The sequence below is a fragment of the Terrapene carolina genome, unplaced genomic scaffold (assembly GCF_002925995.2).
Source record: "Terrapene carolina triunguis isolate 2854851 unplaced genomic scaffold, T_m_triunguis-2.0 Scaffold85, whole genome shotgun sequence".
NCBI lineage: Eukaryota > Metazoa > Chordata > Testudines > Emydidae > Terrapene > Terrapene triunguis.
Window position 1 is genome coordinate 15,963,378 of NW_020664436.1, and position 21,913 is coordinate 15,985,290.

The window sequence follows — 21,913 nt, forward strand, 5'->3', positions numbered from 1 at the left end:
CCAGAAATGCACGTGTCAGGACACAATGAGAAAAGCTGCTGTTCTTCTGGCTAAGATGTAAATACTAGAATTGTGAAGTACCAGAAATCTCACAAGATTTCACATGGAAGTTCCTTCATAACTTTGTAGTCCAAAGGACTATGAATAGTTCAGCTAGGAATGCAAACATTGGGCTGGTTACCCTAACTGAATTGTTTAAGATTCACCTATTTTTAGATGCAACATACTCTGCTGACTTACATTGCATCCATTTTAAAGTGTGGCAGATTTTATCCTGCAAAATCCCACAAATCTCACCACAGGGATCAGACACTGTTAAATTCATGGTGTCAAGCTGTCTGGAGTGGTTCACAGTCATGAGTGCCAACCTCAGGGGCAGACTGTCAAAAAGCAGGGCAAAACCCCAAACTGGTTGAATGTTCTAGAATTAGGTTTTCCCAACGCAGTAACACATGTGAACTTCTAAAGTGCTATAGTAGTCTACCCTCTATGCTCTTACTTTCCAGAGAAGGTCAGGATCTCATGAAGATCCAACAAGTCCAGGTTGATTTTTCTGCTTTTAATCTTTAAGGAACTTCACAAAATAGTTGTTTTGTGGAGGATGCATCTTCAACCATTTAGACACTTCTTGAGGTAAATGTACAACTTGGTTTGAATCTCTATCACCTTGACTCAAAGGTACAGTAGCTGAGCTGGTTGGCTGGGATTATGCTGTGCTATAGCTAGCTCACACGTGCTTGTCTACACTTGAAATGCTACAGCGGCACAGCTGCAGTGCTTGAGTGTAGACACTACCTGCACCGAAAAGAGGAGTTCTCCTGTTGCTGTAATAGATCCACCCCCTGAGAGCTGGTAACTAGGTTGATGGAAGAATTTTTCCAGCAACCTAGCACTGTCTACATCGGAAGATAGGTTGGCTAAACTATGTTGCTCAGGGGTATGGCTTTCTTACGCTCTTGAATGACATAGCTGGGTCAACCTGACTTTTTAGTATAGACCAGGCCACCAAGTGCCTGCAGGAATGTTGCACGTTTTTCATTTGTGTTCTTAATTTTCTCAAGCTTTTACCCTGTTTACTTTAGACCAGTTCCCCAGTCTGTCCAGATCATTTTGAATTTTAATCCTATCCTCCAAAGCACTTGCAATCCCTCCCAGCTTGGTATTGTCCGCAAACTTTATAAGTGTACTCTCTATGCCTTTATCTAAATCATTGATGAAAATATTGAACAGAACCAGACCCAGAACTGATCCCTGCGGGACCTCATTCGTTATGTCCTTCCAACAGGACTGTGAACCACTGATAACTACTCTCTGGGAACGGTTTTCCAACCAGTTTTACACCCACCTTATAGTGGAGCCATCTAGGTTGCATTTCCCTAGTTTGTTTATGAGAGGGTCACGTGAGACCGTATCAAAGGCTTTACTAAAGTCAAGATGTCTACCTCTTCCACCCATCCACAAGGCTTGTTACCCTGTCAAAGAAAGCTATCAGGTTGGTTTGATATGATTTGTTCTTGACAAATCCATGCTGACTGTTACTTTTCATTTTCTAGATGTTTGAAAATTGATTGCTTAATTATTTGCTCTATTATCTTTCGGGGTACAAAAGTTAAACTGACTGGTCTGTAATTCCCTGGGTTGTCCTTATTTCCCGATGGGCTGGTCTGTCGTAGACCCCTACCATGATATCACCTTTGTTTTTTACTCCTTTTATCCTTACCCAGAGACTTTCAATTAGTTTGTCTCCTATTTCCATCTCAACCTCAGTCCAAGTGTATACATTTACGCAACTTTAACTCTGATTGAACGCATTTTTGTGTGGCAACTGTATAAAAAACAGCGAAAGCAAATGTACTGGGTTTTTTGTTTGTCTTTTGTGATTTGTTTATGGGTAGGGGTTGATAAATGCTACATGGTCCCAGAATAGCAAGTTTCAGCCCAGACAATTTTTAAAAGGGAAGGGGGTTATAATGGAAAAGGGCAACTGATTCTTAACTAAGGCATTGCAGTCAGATGTTCCTCTAAAAGTCCTTAACTGTTCTGTGTTTGAACTAAGTCTGAATTATTAATCCTCTTGGGAACAGACGAGACATTGAAGACTTTAAAATTGTATTCCAAATCCAATATTCCTGAAAGAGGCCATAAAGTAGTGGTGTAGTTTAAAAGTTTGTAATTTTATCATTCAGAGTTGTAGTTAAAAGAACATTGTGTTTTTAAGTTAGGCATTCCTCTGCTTTTGCACTTGTCCTCCTTTGAGTGCTGACAGGTCATACTAATGGAGCTTCTGGAACAACTCCAGATCTTTCACAAACAGATAAGAAGGAAATTTAAAAATTGCTGAGGATATAATCCTCTGCCTGAGTCACTGGATTGTGTCCAATATGAGATGGCTACTCTGCCTGTAGTGAATCAGTGTATGGGAGACTCATTTTCTTCCCCCCCTCCCCGAGGGAACATTGTTCTGGTAAAATTCTTAATCAGTTTACATTAAAAAGTTGTCGCGCATGTGGTCATTCTGAAGGATACTTTGTTCTTCTGCCCAAATTAGCATACAACACATAGCTATGCACCAAATGTCTGTCATTGGTAGGGATGGACAAATAGGCTGCTGTTCAGATTCAGGGGGCAGTCCTATTGAAAAGTCACATTATTTGGAAATTGGGAATATCCAGATTTGGGGGGGAAACTACTGTAGAAATAACAAGAGGAGGCACAAATACGTACCATGATGCTCAGCGGAGTGAGGGAACAGAAGCAAGAACAGAAGAAGCAGAGAGGAGAACTGGGCTTTAAAAATTATGATTGTGCCAGCAGTGACAGAAGGGTGGCTGGGAGATGCATAGCAGGTTGGGCACAGGGAAATGGTAATTAAGAAGAAACTGAAAATAAAACTAGAGTTTTTCACACTTCATTACTGGTGGCCAAGCATATTGCACGTACCAATGCTCCTTGCATCCCTCCATTCCCACTCACAAACACCCTGTGTGTCACCCCCTCTGTCTTGCCACCCTCCCTGTGTGCATCCCCATTCCTCCCATTCTCCCTCCATTCCAGGGGCTGCGGGCATCCCCTTGCTCCCCCTACGACCCCATAGCAGGATCGCCCAATCTCTGCCTTGCCAGGGGATCTGTATGACTCCCCATTCTCTTGCATGTCAGGGGCTCTGTGTGTGCCTCCTTCTTCCCCATACCAGGGTCCTCCATCCAAACACAGAAAGGCCATCAAGTTAAATAAAACCTTTCAAGCATGGCCAATAATTTACTGAAAATCCAAAAGGAGGAGATTGCATTTTTGTGGGGTGGGATTGGGGAGAAATTAGCTACTGGACAATGATACCAACCAGACTGGAATGGGGATGAGACCAGCATGCCCTCGTAATCCTAAATGTACTCTCTGAGGGAACCCTAGCAGTGGGGTGTGCCAGGGAGGGGCTTTACAATCTAACTGTGCTAAAACAGGCCAGTAATGTACTGCAGGAGTGTTACTCTTGAGCTCAGTCAATCAGGGGATTCGATGGATAAGGTGTATGGGCTCAGAAAAGTTGCTCTGGGACTAGATATTTCATAGAAATTACTTGTTTATGTCTTTCTCTGTTCAGCAAGGAGAGGAGACTATGTGGCCTCTCTTCTGTCAGTGCCAGGACAGTTACCTACTCTGCTAGGATTTTTGTTGTTTCTGCTACATGGCAGTGGACTCGCATTGGTACTAATGTGGCAAAGGTTCCCGTTGTTTTTCTCATCACTATTCTGCACACTGAGGTTCTGCATTCTGCATTGTTCACTGGGCTCATTCATTGCTGCTGCATCTGTCCCCTTACCTTCTGCTTTCCCCAAATGCCCCTCCTCTCTCTCATCCATTCCCCTGCATCGTGGTACACAGGACTATTGAAATTCCTTAAGCTAAACATACAAAGATGCAGAATGTCTCACTGTGACACTGACAGACTGGTCAACTTGTGTGTGACCCATAATAACGTAACCGGAGGCACTGAAATCAATCAAAACAATCTACTTGTATCTGAGTTTCAAATAAATGTACTAGACTCAAATCTTTAGCATGTTTGCTTGAATTGTTAGAGAATCAGGAGTATATGCTAATTCAATTTGTCTGTGTTTACCTATATCTTATTCGAAGTTTAACAATGTGATCTAATTAGTTTGTAGTTGCTAAAATCCTGTTCCTGTCTTTTATTGATTCATTTAATGATTCATTACTGTATTCTGTTGACTCAAAGATCAAAGCTGTAAAATACCATAGGAATTAATAATATTATTTACATTGTCTTCAGCTTAATTCTCTGTGCCATCATGAACTGCCTTGATAGTTTGAATGATTAATTGCTATATCTTAATGAACACAACTACTTACCTGTATATGTATAGGAAATAGAAGATTAGCTTCAAAACAACAATATACTTTACCTATTCTTCATCTGAGGAAGGCTCTGCTCTGACAATTGCTGTCAAGAGGCTATCTGCTTGCTAGACAAATATAAAGAAAGCTTCGGGCCTGATCCTTTTTGTCTCAGATCTGCCTAACTTTGACAGGGAAAGTCTAAGCCACAAAACTGAGGTCTCCAGGTTTACTCTGGATTCACCATGGAATTCTCATAGAAGGATTTGAACAAACTGCACCTAGAGTGCCATCTCTGCTATGAAACTAACCTAAGACGTTACGCACATTTGTATGTATACAGACGCTCCCTGGGTTACGCAAACCCGACTTACGCAAATCCGAATTTACGGAGAAAGTTTTTTTTTTTTTTTTTTTTTTTTTTTGCTTAATGGTCAGGTATACGTTCCTGACTTACACAAGATTCGAGTTATGCAAGGCGTTCCTTGCGTAAGTTGTGGAGCATCTGTATTGATCTCTTAACTATGTATAACTCTCTTTCTTTTTTCTTTTATTAATAAATCTTGGGTTTAGCTAATAAGGATTGGCTGTAAGCCTGTATTTGGGTGAGATCTGAAATATTCATTGACCTGGTGGGCAATGTGTCCAGTGTTTTGGGATTGGTAGAACTTCAAGTATGGTGAATAAACTTTTCAGTAATCTTTCACTATATTAGACTTGGCTGTCTGGATGGGAGTCGAAGGCTGGATTACTTAAAGAGGACTGTGTTTTGGCTTCTTGGTAGCCAGTGTGATATTACAGAAGCTGTTTAGGCTACTGACTTGTTGATTCTAATTATAGAATAAACCACCAGTTTTGGGGATTGTCTGCCCTATTTCTTGCAGTTTGCCCTGAGTAAGCATTCTCAGGGTAGCCCCTCAAGGCACCACCATCACACTCACTTAAAGCACGGATACAGTATTGCTGCAAAGATGGAGAAACAAATTCAGCTGTGGTATAAGCAGATGCAACTTCCATTTAAATCAGTAGGGTTTACATTTGCTTATGGCAGGGCTGAGTTTCACTTTTAGCTATCTCAGGTTGAGTCTGAAGACTTACTCTCAAAGCAGCTGTGATAATAGCAGCCTCAACAGAAACTCTTTCTGGATCTTCTTTGCAAACAAGACATAGACATAGGTGCTGGAACAGGTTTGACGTGGTTTTCGTTATATACAGGGTTTACAGTTTGGTTCAATGGCTCTCAGCACCCCCACTATAAAAATTGTTCCAGCACCTCTGGGCATAGAAGACTGTGCTATATCCACTACAGGGATGACTTGGCTCAAAGATGCTGCGCTGTCACCGAGTGGTATTCTCATAAATATGGTGGGATTCTAGAACATCCACGAATCTTGCAGTAAGAGACATGGGGGGATGGCTTAGTGCTCCCTATCTGATTTGGTCCACTGAGCTGTGACGTAGAGCTTGCATTTGCTCGATTGAGCAGATCAGTATAAATGGTGTAGAATTCCATTGTGAACTTATGGTTTATAGCTAATAGTCAGTAGCATGAAGCTAACTTAGATTATAGCTGGCTGCTGGCCTAGATAAAGTGGTGAAATAGCCACAGGTACTGTGGAAATATTCTCTCTCACAGCATTAGGTCTACTGGATGGCACAAGTTACCTCAGAACTGAGGGGGTGAGTGACTGAGTCTGGATTAGTGTCCATCATTACCTGCTGAGGCCACTCTGAACTGGCCCATTGCTCCCCTGTCCCACATGACAGCAGAAAAAGGCAAAACTTGAGTGGCAGCCATAGTATGCTCCATCCCTTCTCTCAAACCCAGGGCTGGGAGGCTTGCTCCCAAATGCAGTGTTGACACATCCACAGAGATCAAACTTTCCAGCATTGTAGACTTTGTAGGAGGTATTCCAGAGGTGGAAGTGGGAAACAGCCATTTGCTGAGAAGTGCTCCTGCAGTGAGCCAACAGAGTTCCTGGTGGAAATCAGCTCAGAAATGAATGCTTGTCCAAGTATTACTTCCCTGCCATACTTCCTACATACTCATTAGACAGGGAAGGAAAGCCAATGGCAGAATGGCTACTCTGGGGGGCTGGGTTGCCATGAGACAGAGAAAACCAGGGTCTCCAGAGATAGAGTGTCATTTCCCTGTGTGCACTGCTGGGCTACCAGACTGCGCCACTTATTCCCCCTCTACAGGGTCTAAAACCTCTCTCCCTTGAGGGAAGGGTGTAGTGGAAAATATGTGAGGAAATCTTTGCAGAGTTTCAAACATACCTTGTTCACTTCTGTGGCTTTTTCTTCAAGAAGGGGACAATCTGGCCAAAAGTATACTATGCAGAATCTTGAGGGATATACAAATCCACAATACTTTTAAGTGACAGCACTGTATGGCTCTCTAGACACTTGCACTGGTATGTAAGTAGTTGTGACACTGACATTGCAACGGATGCTGTATCTTCAGTGAACCGAGGCTTTTATGATTGACTGTTAGTAGAATCTAGCATTCTCTGTGGGCAATCAACCCTACAAATTCTGTCTTCTGATTAAACTTTGTAGACCCACCAGTTTTGATAACAGAGACTGAGGTAGAATACTGAGATCTATTATGGCTAGCCATATCAATCAATCCAATTTAATTTCCTCAGGGGACATGGACCATGCCTGGGATGATGGATTTTCTTGAAGATCTGATAAGCCTGCTTTGAGAGAACATCTCAAGGGCTTGTAGAGAACAGGCTATTATCAATACTGATGAATGTTTCCTTTCATCAAAAATTAAGGTCTCATTAGTAGTCCTTGTAGCAGCTGATGATGATAGATGCTTTCAACAGATGACCTTTTTTTTTTTTAGATCTACTTGGAGATACTGTCTGCTCTGATTATGAGTTGGCTGTTTTCAGTTGAAAGACTCATTGGCAAAATGTGGGTTACAGTTTTTTAATAGGATGTATTATCACAGCCCGTCTTATACCACTGCATTCACTAATGAGTCAGTGGTTGCAATTAAAAATGATATTTTAAAGTGATGGGCTCATGCCATCCAATCTTCTTCCAAAATTCAGGGGGATTCAGATCCAGGGTTTTGGCTCAGATCATTACAGAGCTCTAATATTTTATAGCGTTTAGCACAGCTGGTAAGATATTTCCTGTTGTAAACATGGCATGCAAAATTTCTGCTCAAGATTGAATATTTTTTCAAGCGAGTTTGAAAAAACAATTCATTTGTGAAGAAGTAAATAGCTGCTTCAGACCAGTGTTTCCTCTTCCAGATCAAAAAACTTTTCATTTATAACCTTTTTGGTGTGGGTGTCAAGCTATTTACACTGCTGCTTAATGTGGGAAATTGGATATATGCTAAGAAAATCTGATTCACTCTAAATTGCTTATGTTAAAATTGATTAGATGAAAACTCCATTTATAATGAAGAATTTCCAAAGTTTTACCACTTTGCAGTGGTGTGTTTCTCTTAGCTAATTGATTGATTGAATCTCTATTTCAGATATAAGAAAGTTATTGTTTTTGTTTTGTTTTTGCCAGAAACAATTTAACACCTGCCCTATTGCTTTTTGTTTGCCCTCTGATTTATAGACAGAATTAATTCTACTTGTTAATGCACATACTGAAAGTCAGCAGCATGTTGCAGCTCTTATTCAGATGTATAAAGTAAATTCAGAAAATAACTGTGCTTCCAAGCATAGATGAGAATGAAAGGTGACATGCCTGGAAGTTTCGCAGATGACGTCCAGGTTGCACAAAATGCAATTCTGGTTAGAGAGCCAAATCCTGTAAACTGCTCAAAGCCCAGTGTGGACAACTCTTGTGACTCTGTCATGAGTTTTGTCATATTTGGTGTCTTTCTTGATCTCTCAGCTCCTTGAATCATTTAATTAGGTGAGAAATTCAACTGTCATTCCAAAAAATAAGTTTCTAACCCTGATGCATAGAAGTTTTAAAAATGTGAAAGGTTCAGAAACCAGAAGTTAAGTGACATTAACCCAATATTTATTATTTTTAAAATATCTCATGATTTGACAATAGGATGACCAGATGCCCTGATATTAGGGACTTTGTCTTACATAGGACCTTGTTATCTTTCTCCCCTCCTCCCCCGTCCTGATTTTTTGCACTTGCTATCTTGCTGTCTATTTGAAAACAATCTCATGATTTTGTGGGGCCTGATTCGTGATTTTTTATTGTTTTGGGTTGTCTGACATTTAGCTGGCAGTTTGTCAAAAGTATATAGATTCTTTAGTTTTATTCAGATTTTGGTTGGAAGTTTTTAAGTTGCTTTTTTCTAAGTGTTCCTTATTGGGTTGGCTTATCTTCTTTAGAAATGCATTTTTCATACATGAGACAAGTTTTTTCCACTAACTCTTACACATTTTGCAAAGGTCCACATACTTCTAAGTTGGTACATAAACAAAAATAATAACAAGGGTTTTTAGCTTGGGCGTGTAATATTAATGAATGGGTTTTGTTGTGCACTTTAAAAATGTTAATATTATAATTCATAACCTGTATGATTTAAGACATGAAACTTTAAAACTTAAACTGTGTTTGCAAGAGCAGTATTGGAAAAGCAACATGATATAAGGAAGCCCAATGATCAGTCTCCCCCGCCCCCCAACATACTCTTTAAGGGTAGGTGCAATGTCATGCCTCCAATAGAGTACGTGTCTGTGTGCTGCACGGAGCAAGAACTGGCATTTGTGCACTGTTGGAACTCTATGGAGCTATAACAGGAGACAAAATAGGTAAACAATAGTGATGTGTTGAGATGCCACCTGCTCTTGTTTATTTGGGATATTTGGTAGGTTGAGCCTATGTTCACTGAACTCCTCGATAAGCACAGGAGCAGGTCTAAAAGAATAGAGCAGTAACGTTGTTTAAAATAAAATTTGCAGACTGCTTTAAAAGCGATGATATGTCTAACTGATGTCAGCCAATAGTTTGGTTACTGGAATGCTAACTGTTACACGTTCCTCTTTGTTGCTTGTTGCATGTACCTTCCATTCTTTTGGACAATGATTAATTGTTGTGTCCTTACTGAACTCCTAGGTGCAGAAGTGCTGTATATGAATATGACTGCTTATAATGAAGGTCGCCTTCAATCATCATTCTGGATTGTTGATAAACAGCATGTATATATTGGAAGTGCCAGCTTAGACTGGAGGTCATTGGGACAGGTAATTTTACTGATCAATGAAAAATCAGATATACTTTATACTTTTAATGTAGCTCTAAACCAAAGAAAACCATAGTAGAAAAATGTAACTTGCTTATTATTTTTAAATATATCACTTTCTTTGGGGTAAGAATAAATAGGTACAATATTGTGGCTATTTTGTCTATATGGAAGACTGTCTTTCTTGCTGTAAGTCATACTTCTTTGCACAGTGAAACCTGCCATTAACAGTCACTTAAGGGCAGCAGTTCCTCCTAGAAGAGGAGTAATTAAACCACAAGCACATTAAATCATATTGGAAATCTTGGAGTTACATTGCATCAAGTCTGCAGTCCTTACTCAGATAAAACTCCCACTGATTTCAGTGATGAATTTGACTGAGGAAAGAGTGCAGGTACAGGCCCATTCATAAAAAGTTGGAAGATCATCCGTTGGGATTCCCTTTTAGAGTTGATCCATAATGGAAGCTCCGCTGTAACATTTCGAGCATGAACCAATTTTGTTCGTTTCTCAAGTCTGCAAACTAGATACAGTAAAACTGAAATTGGGAAGTTCATTCCCAGATAGTGAGTCTGATTCTGAAAAAATTCAGCGTGTGGAGTTCCTGATGATTTCAGTGGAAGTTACATGCACAGAGGAATTATAGCATGAGACCCAGAGTTTGTATATGTGTTAGAGCCGAACAATAGAAAGCTTATAAATCAGCACCTCTTCATCAGTATATCAGTGCTGTGAACTCACTAATTTTGAGAGAGACTTTTTTTAAAATTATTTTGAAGAAGCAACATGTTATTTACGTAGCCAATCTGTGTTCTGAAGGTATCTGTAGTAAACTGTTTCTATAGTCCAGCTGTTAATGCAACTTGTTTTTAGTAGTCGTCTGTTGAAATCATAAAAAAGTAGTACATTTTTTTCTGTGTTAATGTGAGTTTTACATGCAAATTCCTGTGTGTCAAGAATAGCAAAAGTGCCAATATTGATTGTGTACCTTTGCCTTCTATTGGTGGAACCAGAATTGCTCAATTGTGCGTGATTGGTCCTGTACTTTTTAAAAGCTAATATAGATTTTCCTTCAGCTCAAGAGATAGGGGACTGCTTTTGGAGCTAGGTGGTCTGAATTTATCCCCACTGTCATCCTGGAGCTACAGGTAACCATGATGTGCAGCATGGTTTAAACCAGAGGTTCTCAAACTGTGGTCCATGGACCACCAGTGGTCCGTGAGCTCCATTCAGGTGGTCCGCGGATAGTTCCCTCTAATCTGCACACCTGGGCAGCCGCACACAAGAGAATGAAAGGCCACCCACCTAATTTGTGGAGCCGCGCAGGTGTGGCTCCACTAATTAGGTGCCCGGACCCTGGAGAAGACGCACATGTAAGGTGAGGTGGTGCCCTTGGGGGGAATAGGGGGTAGGTGGGAGGGGGCAGTGGGGTGAGAAGTGGGAGTGGGGGGAATGTACAGGGCTGCAGTGGCCAGAGAAAGAGGTGACTTTCCCCAGCTCCAGGGCTGTGGTTGCCAGGGAGGGACGGCCCTCCTTCCCAGCCTCAGCTCTGTGGCTGCTGTGGCGGGGGAGAGACACCCCCTCCTTCCCAGCCCTAGCTCCAGGGCTGCCACGGCAGGGGAGAGACATTAGGAAGGTAAGACTACTGATATTAAAATATGAGTTGTGTGCTTTTATTTGTAGAACAAAAAAAGTTGTTTATTACTTTTTTTTTTAATATAGCGCTTTTATCCAAAGTGCTTTATAATAGTTAACTAACGGTACAAACAACATTTGGAAAGATCATTAAGTGGTCTGCAGAGACCCTCAGCAATCTGCAAGTGGTCCGCGGAAAAAAAAGTTTGAGAACCAGTGGTTTAAACCACAAAGTCCTAGATGGCCATAGATGAGTTATAATAAAATAACTTGCTTTCTAAATATATGAGAGCTTTGCAAATATGTTACTAATTATGGGCATAGTGTGTAACAATATTTGTACGTAAGATTGACTAAACAGTTCATGCTGAAATTTTCCAGGCTTGTTTTGATCTAAGGGGTTGAATGTTTGAACAAAAATAGCTCAGCCACTTGAGTAACAAGAGAGTGAAGTAAATATACTTTTACCATTATAAAAAAAATGTTTGTAACCTTTATTTTTAAAACAATTATAGTGCATCACAAGTTTGTGGTAGAAACCTTGCCAGAGGCTTAATTCCTAGATTGCAGATCTGTCTTTTGGTGACCCAGTGAAAATTCCAGCCTTGGGGCTGTTGTAAATTATGCCAGCTGGGAACGGCCCCCCTATGGGCTGTCATACTGCTTGGGATTACTGATGTGCAGTGTGCTGGCCATGCTACCAGCATGCCCATATACACATGGGAGCCTAGACAAATCCTACAAGATGTGGAATGTGAAAAAAAGGATGCGTCTGGGTCAAGGATCTGGCCCTCTATCCTTTTGGATCCCACCGGTTGTGTAGTCTAAGAAAACACAAGGAAAGAATTCAGGAGCAAACAGAGACTGGCATCTTTCTGGAATCTTCTTTGGAATTAACAAAGGATTAGCTTTTTGACTTATATTGATTGGAGAGATTATATGAACTGCCTCTGAAAGGGTAACTTTGTTGAGCTATTCTAAATGAGGTAAGGAAGCTGAATATTTTTCTGAATTGTTCATGTTTATCATTTCTGTATGTAGTATAAAGCAATAGGACAAGTTATTCCTCTGTCATAAGCAAAATAATTCAGATCTGTTCACAGCAATAGTTACATAGTTAATTATATAGTTTTAACTATGAGGGACCCGCCAAATGTGAATAACAGTCAAAACATTGAACATAGAAAAGGAGCATATTTATTACTCAGTATAGCTGAAGTTGTCAAAGTGACATTGTCAGTGACTTCCATCACAGACACCACAATCCCCTGTCTGATCAGACTGATCACAGTGAAGTAATCCAAGTTCCTGTGAAAATTCAGATTATAGTTTGTGTTTTTGGTTTTTTTTTTAATGGCTTGGCTGGAGTCAGATTTATGTGGGTCTGTGTTTCAAACACGTTCTCTGACTGTTCATCTTACCATGTGCTTTCTAGAGACATATGGAGAGTTTGCCATCCTATTAAATAGGATGTTGTCAGAAAGTCCAGTATTTTTACAGAGCAAAGACATACAGCAGAAATTTTCTCTTGATTAAAAATATTTGTCTGGTCTCATTTAGGAAAGTTAAGAAATATAGACTGGGATTTCTGTGGGGCCTCAGGGAATCAGATGTCTAACTCCCATTGATTTTCAGTGAGACTTGGGCATCTAACACGCTTAGGATCCTTTAAAACGTCCAGCCATAGTTAATAAGGCCTGCTCTTAAAGGGACACATTGCTGTTTTAGGATTGCATTCTCTCCTGGCAGGGGAAAACCCACATGAGGGGGAAATAAGCAGACAACTTCAATGTTAATTTCTCTGCATGCTTCTGTGACGTTATTGACATAAACTGGGACCATATAGATCATTGTTGCAACCAAGGTCCTGTAGTGGCACCCAAATCTTGTATAAAGGGGGTCAAATGGGGTGTCTAAGACAAGGTTATGGTTTACTGGTTATTATTATGCTGTCTATATGTGTGTATCAGTTTTGTAGTTATGAATATTGGCTCTATACTGTCTGTATGGCAAACTTATGCTATGCTTCTGGGTGACATCCCAGACAAGCTGGGATTAGCTCTGCCTAGCCTGCTTGATGGCCCATTAAGGACCATCAGCTATACAATGGACCCATTGAGAGAAGGCCAATATGCCTTCAGACTCAGCAAAGTATGCAGGGACTGGCCCATGTGACTCCAGGCTCCATTTTGCTGTAATTTTCCACAGTAAGAACAAAGAGGTGTTCTTACACCTGGAAAAGACTATATAAGGCTGATGCCTCATCTCCATTTGGTCTTCAGTCCTGCTTCATACCTCTGGAGGAACTTTGCTACAAGCTGAAGCTTTGAACAAAGGACTGAGGACCCATCCCAGCGGGGGATGTATTCCAGAGACTTGATTTGAACCTGCAGTTTATTCTATCGCTGCTGCAAGCCTGAACCAAGAACTTTGCCATTACTGTATGTAATTGATTCCATTTAACCAATTCTAACTCTCATCTCTATCTTTTTCCTTTTATGAATAAACCTTTAGATTTTAGATTCTAAAGGATTGGCAACAGCGTGATTTGTGGGTAAGATCTGATTTGTATATTGACCTGGGTCTGGGGCTTGGTCATTTGGGATCAGGAGAACCTTTTTCTTTTACTTGGGTATTGGTTTTCATAACCATTTGTCCCCATAACGAGTGGCACTGGTGGTAATACTGGGAAACTGGAGTGTCTAAGGAGATTGCTTGTGAGACTTGCGGTTAGCCAGTGGGGTGAGACCGAAGTCCTCTTAGTCTGGCTGGTTTGGTTTGCCTTAGAGGTGGAAAAAACCCCAGCCTTGGGCTGTAACTGCCCTGTTTGAGCAATTTGTCCTGAGTTGGCACTCTCAGTTGGGTTCCGCCAGAACCGCATTGTCACAGCTTCCTTTAAGGAGAAGGCTCTGGAGATTTGTGGAGGAGACAGGGAATGAGACTAGGATACCTGGTTCCCTACATAGATCCCAGGGTAGTGCCGGTCAGGGACTCAATCCCCTTTCCCTGCCACCTGCATCTTATCTCCTGGGTATGTAGGTGAGATAATGCTGATATTGGCTAGTAATATCTCCTGCATAGAGTTTAATTGGGAAATCTGCTCATGTTAGAATGGAGATGACTGCCAAAAGCAGCCCCCTTCCCACACTGGCACATCCCCACAGACCTGCAGAGACATGACTATGTGGAGTAGGTGAAGTGGGACTTCTGCAGTTAAAAACTCATTATACTTTTGAGCAGCATCTATATGGTTTCTGCACCATCACAACACTTTAAGGTATGCAGGGCGACTGATTTAATTAGCCTCTTCCACCCCTTCCAACAAATCAAAGGATCAAATGAAAAGTGTCTGTTGTTCTGAGGGCATGTGGTACATATGATCCATCAAGCATAGTAACTGCCTTCTTGCCCAAACTAAAGATCCAACTTGGGTCAGTAGCTTTCTAGGTAGGTGATGTTTTCCATCCAGCTGAATGTTCCAGTACAAGATAAATTATTTGAGTGCATCAAATCTCATTACGTCAAATAAAAACTAAAGAGCAATAAAAACATTAAGGTTGAAATTGCACTGGATTATCATGTCTTGCCATCCTACTTAGTATATGTAATGTTTGTTCAGAGCTTCTTACATATTGGAGTTTGTACCTGTTCAGGCACATACACTGCATAACACATATATGGAACAGTTGATTTTACTGATGTGGCAGTGGAATTACAGATACAGTAGGATCTATACTGTGCTTCCACAGAGAGCATATATAGGGTATTCATGTGCACTCTGGGGGCTTATGTCAGGTTTGCTCTCCATATCTCTGCCTAATGGACACTACGGATTAAGGTATAAATTGTGCTCATAGTTACATCAGGTATAAAACTGGATCAGCTCAACTGAACTCAGTGGAATTACTTCTCATTAACACCAGTGCAAATGAGAATGGACTTTGGCCCGCAGACATTGGTTTACAATATAAATTTTATTTGCAGTGTTGTTGTAGCTGTGTTGGTGTCATGATATTAGAGAGAATATCCAGGATATAAACTTGCAAGAGACAAATAATTAGGATGACCAGATAGCAACTGTGAAAAAAACGGGACGGGGGTAGGGGGTAATAGGCTAACAGACCCGTTACACAGAAACAAAATGGCAATAAAATTCAGCTATAAATAAAGAGAGGGGGGAAATTTATACCAGGAAGGCATACTTTGTATGCCATGTGCATTAGTTATGGACGAACATGTAAAGGTTCAGTGATTTGGCTAATGTCTTTACCACTAAAATTTTGCTTTTTGTCTGAATCTCAGCTTCATCTTCATTTTTAACACTTATGCTAAAACTAAATGCTACTTACCCTAAACTTAGCTACTTATGGCAGTGGGAAATTTGTCTGAGAAACTGCCTGAAGTTATAGGGGAAGCTGGTAGTGCATTTATATCTTAAAGTTCCCTGAAACTTCCCATTGTATGGCCTCATTTTCAGTTGCTCATAACTTTACCAAACTTGTACTTTTGAAATTGTCCATGTCGGGTATCTGCCTTAGACCCAGTCGATTTTTTTTTTAAATACAGACAAAATGGTTCAGCCATTTCTGAGAATGAAGTTAGGAGAAAATAAGTTGTTTTGCCAATGTTAAAAAAAAATTCTGGTGACCTTTTCTTTGAACACCTCTAGTACCCTCACCCTTTGGTCACGTACTTGAAATTTGGCAGGAGGTGGCCTTTGTGTCAGGGATATGTCTTTTGCCACACCCAATCACATCATTCTAAATTTGGCCAGGTTAGAACCCTCTGAAAAATTGCAAGGATGAGGTCCTTTGCATTTGATGGGGAAGGAGATTAGGACTGGGGTGAGAAGCTTGCGGAGTAGAGACTGGGACTGACTTGATGAGGAGAATGGAACTGCGATGAGGAGCCTGTGGTGGGAAAGAGACTGGATGAGGACAGGAACAATTTGGAGGGCTGAAGACGGTGATGTTTGGGGAGAATGACTGCCAGAGCACATTTCTCTCCAGATCCTGGAATGGAACCCAATATTCCTGAGTCGCACCATTTCTCTGCTGTCAGCAAATATTTGTGAAACCCACTGGCAAGGTGTCCCATCTCTTTCTAGTTCTAGTCCACCATATACAGGATGACTACCTACCGTTGCTGTCAGTTACTCTACTAGTTGAAGTGCAGAAGTCTTTGTGGTGGATCTAAAGACCAACCCTGCTGATGACCAGTGTGAGTGTCAATATAGTGCCACATGATGGAATTTGATTGTTTTTTTTTTTCAGTTTATTTTTTTTATAAACCTAGGAAATTACATACAAAGAATGGTAAAAGAACATTATTAAGATTGCAAAATCAAGAATTCAGGATTAGGAAATGCCAGAATTAAGGTTGCCTGTGCAGCCTAAATTCAGCTCCCTTGTGCATATGTATTATGATACAGTATTTAATTATTTGACCACATCCTAATTTTAAAGGAAACCTTAATCCTTGCATTTGCTAACTTTTGAATACTTGCCTTTTGTAATCTTAATGTTCTTTTAATACAGCCTTTGTGTAATAATATAGAGACTATAAGGAACAATTATTGCCTGACTCCACGAGGTGATAAATTTGCATTTGCAGCCCAGTAATATATTGTACATTTTTTGCAGTTGAAAGTCCGGTTTCACAAGGCAAGTTGTGACTTTAATAACTTGGTGTGAATATCTGAGGGCCAAACTTTTCCCATATCAGTGTGATCTCAAGTCTAAATAGCTGTTCACTATGATCCTAGGTCTCTTTCAGCATCACTGCTTCTTACATTTTTCCAACCAATTGAATATCTGTGTTATAGGTTATTTTTCATCAGATGTATGTGCTTTCCAAATTTAATCTCATTTTACTTTTGCCCATTTATCTAACCTCTCCAGAGGTCCATTTGTATTATCTAGTGTCATGGGCATACATAATGCCACCCAATCTTGCCAATTTCTGCTTGTCAGCGCTCGTATTTCCCTTTTACAAATTTCATTGATGTGTTATTTATCCTTTTTTTAAAATATTATCAAAAGTGGCTAATACTGTGAGCCTGATTGTCATGTAAAGGGCTCTTACTCCATCCCTCTCTGGCACTGTATTTTAGGGCCTTATTTACACATGCCACTTCAAGGGCTCTGTGTAATGCCACAGCAATGTGAAGGAGCCTTGCAAAACATGAGACTGTCTCTGTAAATCCAGTTCAATTACCAGTCATCATGACATCACACCATTCACTTCCCCATCTCTATACATGCCCTTTCTCACTATCCTTTGCATGTAGTCCTGAGGCAGTTTTCAGCTCATTTGAGATTATTCATATACCACTTTATTTTATTTAATTTTATAAGCTCAAATGGAGACACATTACATCTGTTGCATTCAACTAATTTTGCCATTCTGTCAGAATAAGCTATCAGTGTTTATCTGGCACAATGTGAACTTCATAAACAAAGCCAATCTGTTTATTGCTAAAGATTCTGTTCTTTTCTAGATACTTATAGATATTTTCTCTCATTTGTTCCATTACTTTTCTAGGGAGTAAATTCAGTAATTGCCAGGATCATTCTTCTTTCCTGATTTAAAAACTGGTACTTTGTTTGCTTCCCCCTCCCCCCCCTCCCCCCGTGTTTTTGCTGTACTCAACATTTCAAAGATGATTGTTACTATTATGATAAATTCATTTGCTAAATCTCTTAATCCCCAAGGATGTTTCTCTTAACTTCTTAGTATGTTTGTCATCTGGATGCACTGATGTACATGTTATTGCAAATTGTAATTTATTTAATAAATTTTTAAATAAATCTCTTCTTTATTTTTAGTGTCAAACATTTTTTTAAAAACTAGTACACAACCATTACCATGTTAGAATCATCAGTGATTTCATCTTCCCCCCATCTTTCCTTTAGGCCTTGATTCAGCAAAACAATTAAGGTTGTGCTTAACTTTAAACTTGTTCTCGAGAGCTTTGCTGAAGCAGGGCCTTATTAATGACCTCCTATTGTTACTTTTTCTCTAGTATTTTTTTCACCTGCTATTTCTGTAAAATCCCTTCTTATTCCTGTATCCTCTTTCAGTAAGAAGTACCCATTCTGCAGTTCTTTGTGCCATTATCTGCTCTTTTCAAACCTTAATTGACCATGTATTCTTGTTCGGTTGCTTCCCCTTTTTCTATTTCCAGTAAAATGTTCTTTCTTTTAACTTCACTGCTTTAACAGTTCCTTCTATTCTTTTTTGAGAGGAACTATAGCCTGTTACACTCTAATTATGGTGTCTTTCAAATTTTTCCAGGCTTCTTCACACTAGTAGATTCTAATACTACTTTCTATTGCACATTTCTTTTGAGGTTTCATAGGACCATTGTACACCCAACTTTTGTACCAATTTAATTATATTGGTTTAGGGATTGGTATAGGTAAATCTTTGTAGCCCATTTGGTAAATTCGTTTCTAAGCTGATATAGTTACAATGGAACAAAAATTGAATGTAGACAAAGCCCCTGCCACCCCAATGTTTGCTTTCTTGATATCTAACACTCTTGTACTACTGCACTCTCTGAACCCAGTTCTTCTTATGCTGAATTCAAGTAGCTCTTGATCACTGGTATCTCAAGTTTATCTCAATCTGGGTGGTTTCTCCACTGGTTGTCTTATATAGTTTCTAAATCACAGAATCGTAGGACTAGAAGATTCTTCAAGAGGTCATCTTTCACAGTCCCCTTCACTCGTGGCAGGACTAAGTATTATCTAGACCAGCGGTTCTCAAACTTTAGCAACCCAAGGACCCCCATTTTGATTTAAAAAAATTTGCGGACCCCCAAGCCCCCTCTCAGCCCCAGGCCCCACCCCCACTCCACTCCTTCACCAAGACCCCACCCCCACTTCACCTCTTCCTGCCCCGCTCTACCCTTGCCCCTCCACTTCCCCGCCTCTTTCATCCCCCTCCCCTGAGTCCGCATTATCCTCGCTCCTCCCCCGAGTGCGCCCCATCCCTGCTCCTCCTTCTCCCTCCCAGCCCCTCCTACACACTGCTGAACAGCTGTTCCCTGGCATGCAGGAGTCACTGGGAGGGAGGGGGAAGAGTTGATCAGTGAGGTTGGCCATGATTCCACCCCTTACCCTGAGCGCGCCCTGTCCCCGTTCCTCCCCCTCCCCCCCCCCCACAGTGCCTCCTGCACGCCACTGAACAGCTGTTTCCAGGCGTGCAGGAGGCACTGGGAGGGAGTGGGAGGAGTTTATCAGCAGGGCCCACGGACCCCCTGGAGTACCCTTGCAGACCCCATTTTCAGAAACACTGATCTAGACTATCCCTGACAGGTGTTTGTTTAACCTGCTCGTAAATCTCCAGTGATGGAGATTCCACAACCTCCCTAGGCAATTTATTCCAGTACTTAATTACCATGACAATTAGGAAGTTTTCCTTAATGTCCAACCTAAACCTCCCTTGCTGTAATTTAAGCCCATTGCTTCTTGTCCTATCATCAGAGGTTAACAAGAACAATTTATCTCCCTCCTCTTTGTAACAACTTTTTATGTACTTGAAAACTGTTATCATGTCTTTCCCTCAGTCTTCTCCAGACTAAACAAACCCAGTTATTTCAGTCTTCCCTCATGGGTCATGTTTTCTAGACTTTAATCATTTTTGTTGCTCTTCTCTGGACTTTCTCTAATTTGTCCACATCTTTCCTGAAATGTGGTGCCCAGAACTGGACACACAATACTCCAGTTGAGGCCTAATCAGTACAGAGTAGAGCATGAAACCTTAAGCAGATCTCAGATGACAGAATCAGGACCCAAGGATCTTTTATACAATTTCATGTCCTCTTTAACAAGTTGGAGTTCCTCCTGAAACAAAAGGTAATTAGGATGACTTTGAAGGAGGTCCATCACTGGTATTTAGCTGTACAATTTGACATAAGGCAATTGGCTTGTTCCTTCACCATTCACAGATGATCTGCTATACATTTCAAAGAGAGATGAATACAGAGATATCCCATGTTTACAATTCATTTAAATACCAGGATGTTCTTTTGATCTCTGAATTAACAGAATACAACATAGACAGGGATTGTGGATTACATTGTTGTCCTTACTCATATATATGTAAATACACAAAAACACAAACATCATATCCCCACATGTCTTTTGAGGGTTATTTATTTTGCAGGATGTTTAACCCTTTCTGGCCATGCATCACAAACACCCATCACCTTAGTATAAATGAAAAATTGGAAAAGGTGTTTGATTTTTCTGCACCTTAAAAATCCATCCAGGGAAGACTCAAAATATCACTAGATGAGTTTTCAAATGTATTTGTGAAGAGGAGCTTATTCTAAGTAATTCCCTTGGGCTTACTTGTAGTAACAACATGTTGAAAAGAAGTACTTTGACCTTACATTGTCATGAAATGAGTTGAGGAGGTGTTTCACATAACAAAAGAGTTTATCTATTCATTTCTGTTACAGAGGATCAATGCTTTGCTTTTAGTGCCTCTCAGCTAATTTGGCACTTTTTAAAAACTTCTCTAGACATGATTAGGTATTTGACAGGACTTCTAAGAGTAGACATTTCCTATCTGTGTGGGTGTGAGGTGTGGTGTTTTTGTTTGTTTTGTGATAAGAAACTGCTGATTTTACCCACATAAGTCATTAGTTGCTCAGATTCCAGACCCCTTTCTGAACTTTCCCAAAGCGTAGGGTGCTCTGAATTGTAGTTTGGATCAAAACTGAACCAGGATCCAGGGTTTTGTTTTGGACCCATCTCTTCTAATAACTAAAACAAAGTCATTCACTCCTAAAAATATTCTTGGCAAAAATGCCTTCTTACTATGTAATATTAAATGTATATTTATTTGTGTAATCAAAAGTATGCTCACCTTATAGTGTGGAATATAAATAGTGTATTTGTGTGCAGTATTTAAAATATATTGTGGTGGCCACATTTGTTTCCAGTTTTTCAATAACCTTGTTATGATAGAGCCACCATGGTATTGATAGCTGAGACAGAATCAGTTCATTTTCATTTCTGTTAATGACAGTTGCATCTGATCTTTACAGAACTACATGGCGTGAAAAGAACACTATAATCAATCTCTCCGTTTTCTGAGACTTCTTATATCTAAATGAGTCTTTTGAAGTTATGAAATGGTTCATCTGGCCCTTTTATGATAAGACTTCTCTGTCTGGAATTTAGTGGAATTAAATTCTTTCTCTTTCTATCAAGCGAAAGTTAGATTGAGAATATTAATTCTCTCATATTTCCACTGGGTGTAGTGTTATTCTAGAATGAGCTACAATTATGTCCCTGATGTTCTGTTTAAACAGTTGCAAATCTTTGCCATGTCCTACTAATAATTCTCTTAATTCTTTTTCTATCCCAGATCTGTTCTGTAACTTAGAACTCTTAGTAAAGTGAAGATGAAAACAGCATTGAAGTGTCCTGCATACTTGGAAAAATGGTGCTAACCTTGGCCACACTGAGAGGTTCAGCAAGCACAGAGAGGAGGTCAATATTATCATTCAGATGTAATACACTACAACAGGCGATCAGTGCCCTTAATGTTAATTCCCATATGTTGTGTTATGTTTACATCTCTATATTAGAATAACATTGCTTTTATATAACATCAATATTCCACATCTAAAAAGCCCTGATAAGAGAGCAGCAAAGAGTCCTGTGGCACCTGTGACAGACCCAGACCAGTGGGGTACAGGAGTCTGGTAGAGGGCAA

The 21,913-nt window shown here is 40.2% G+C and overlaps 1 protein-coding gene across 2 annotated transcripts in view; it reads left to right on the forward strand.

The window, feature by feature from the left end:
* Positions 1–21,913, forward strand: part of PLD5 (phospholipase D family member 5) — a 259,269-nt gene that overhangs the window by 191,242 nt on the left and 46,114 nt on the right. For both annotated transcript variants that reach the window (XM_024210268.2, XM_024210269.2), the window contains one exon: positions 9,418–9,545. In XM_024210268.2, the coding sequence (XP_024066036.1) occupies positions 9,418–9,545 (128 nt within the window). The remainder of the gene's footprint in view (positions 1–9,417; positions 9,546–21,913) is intronic.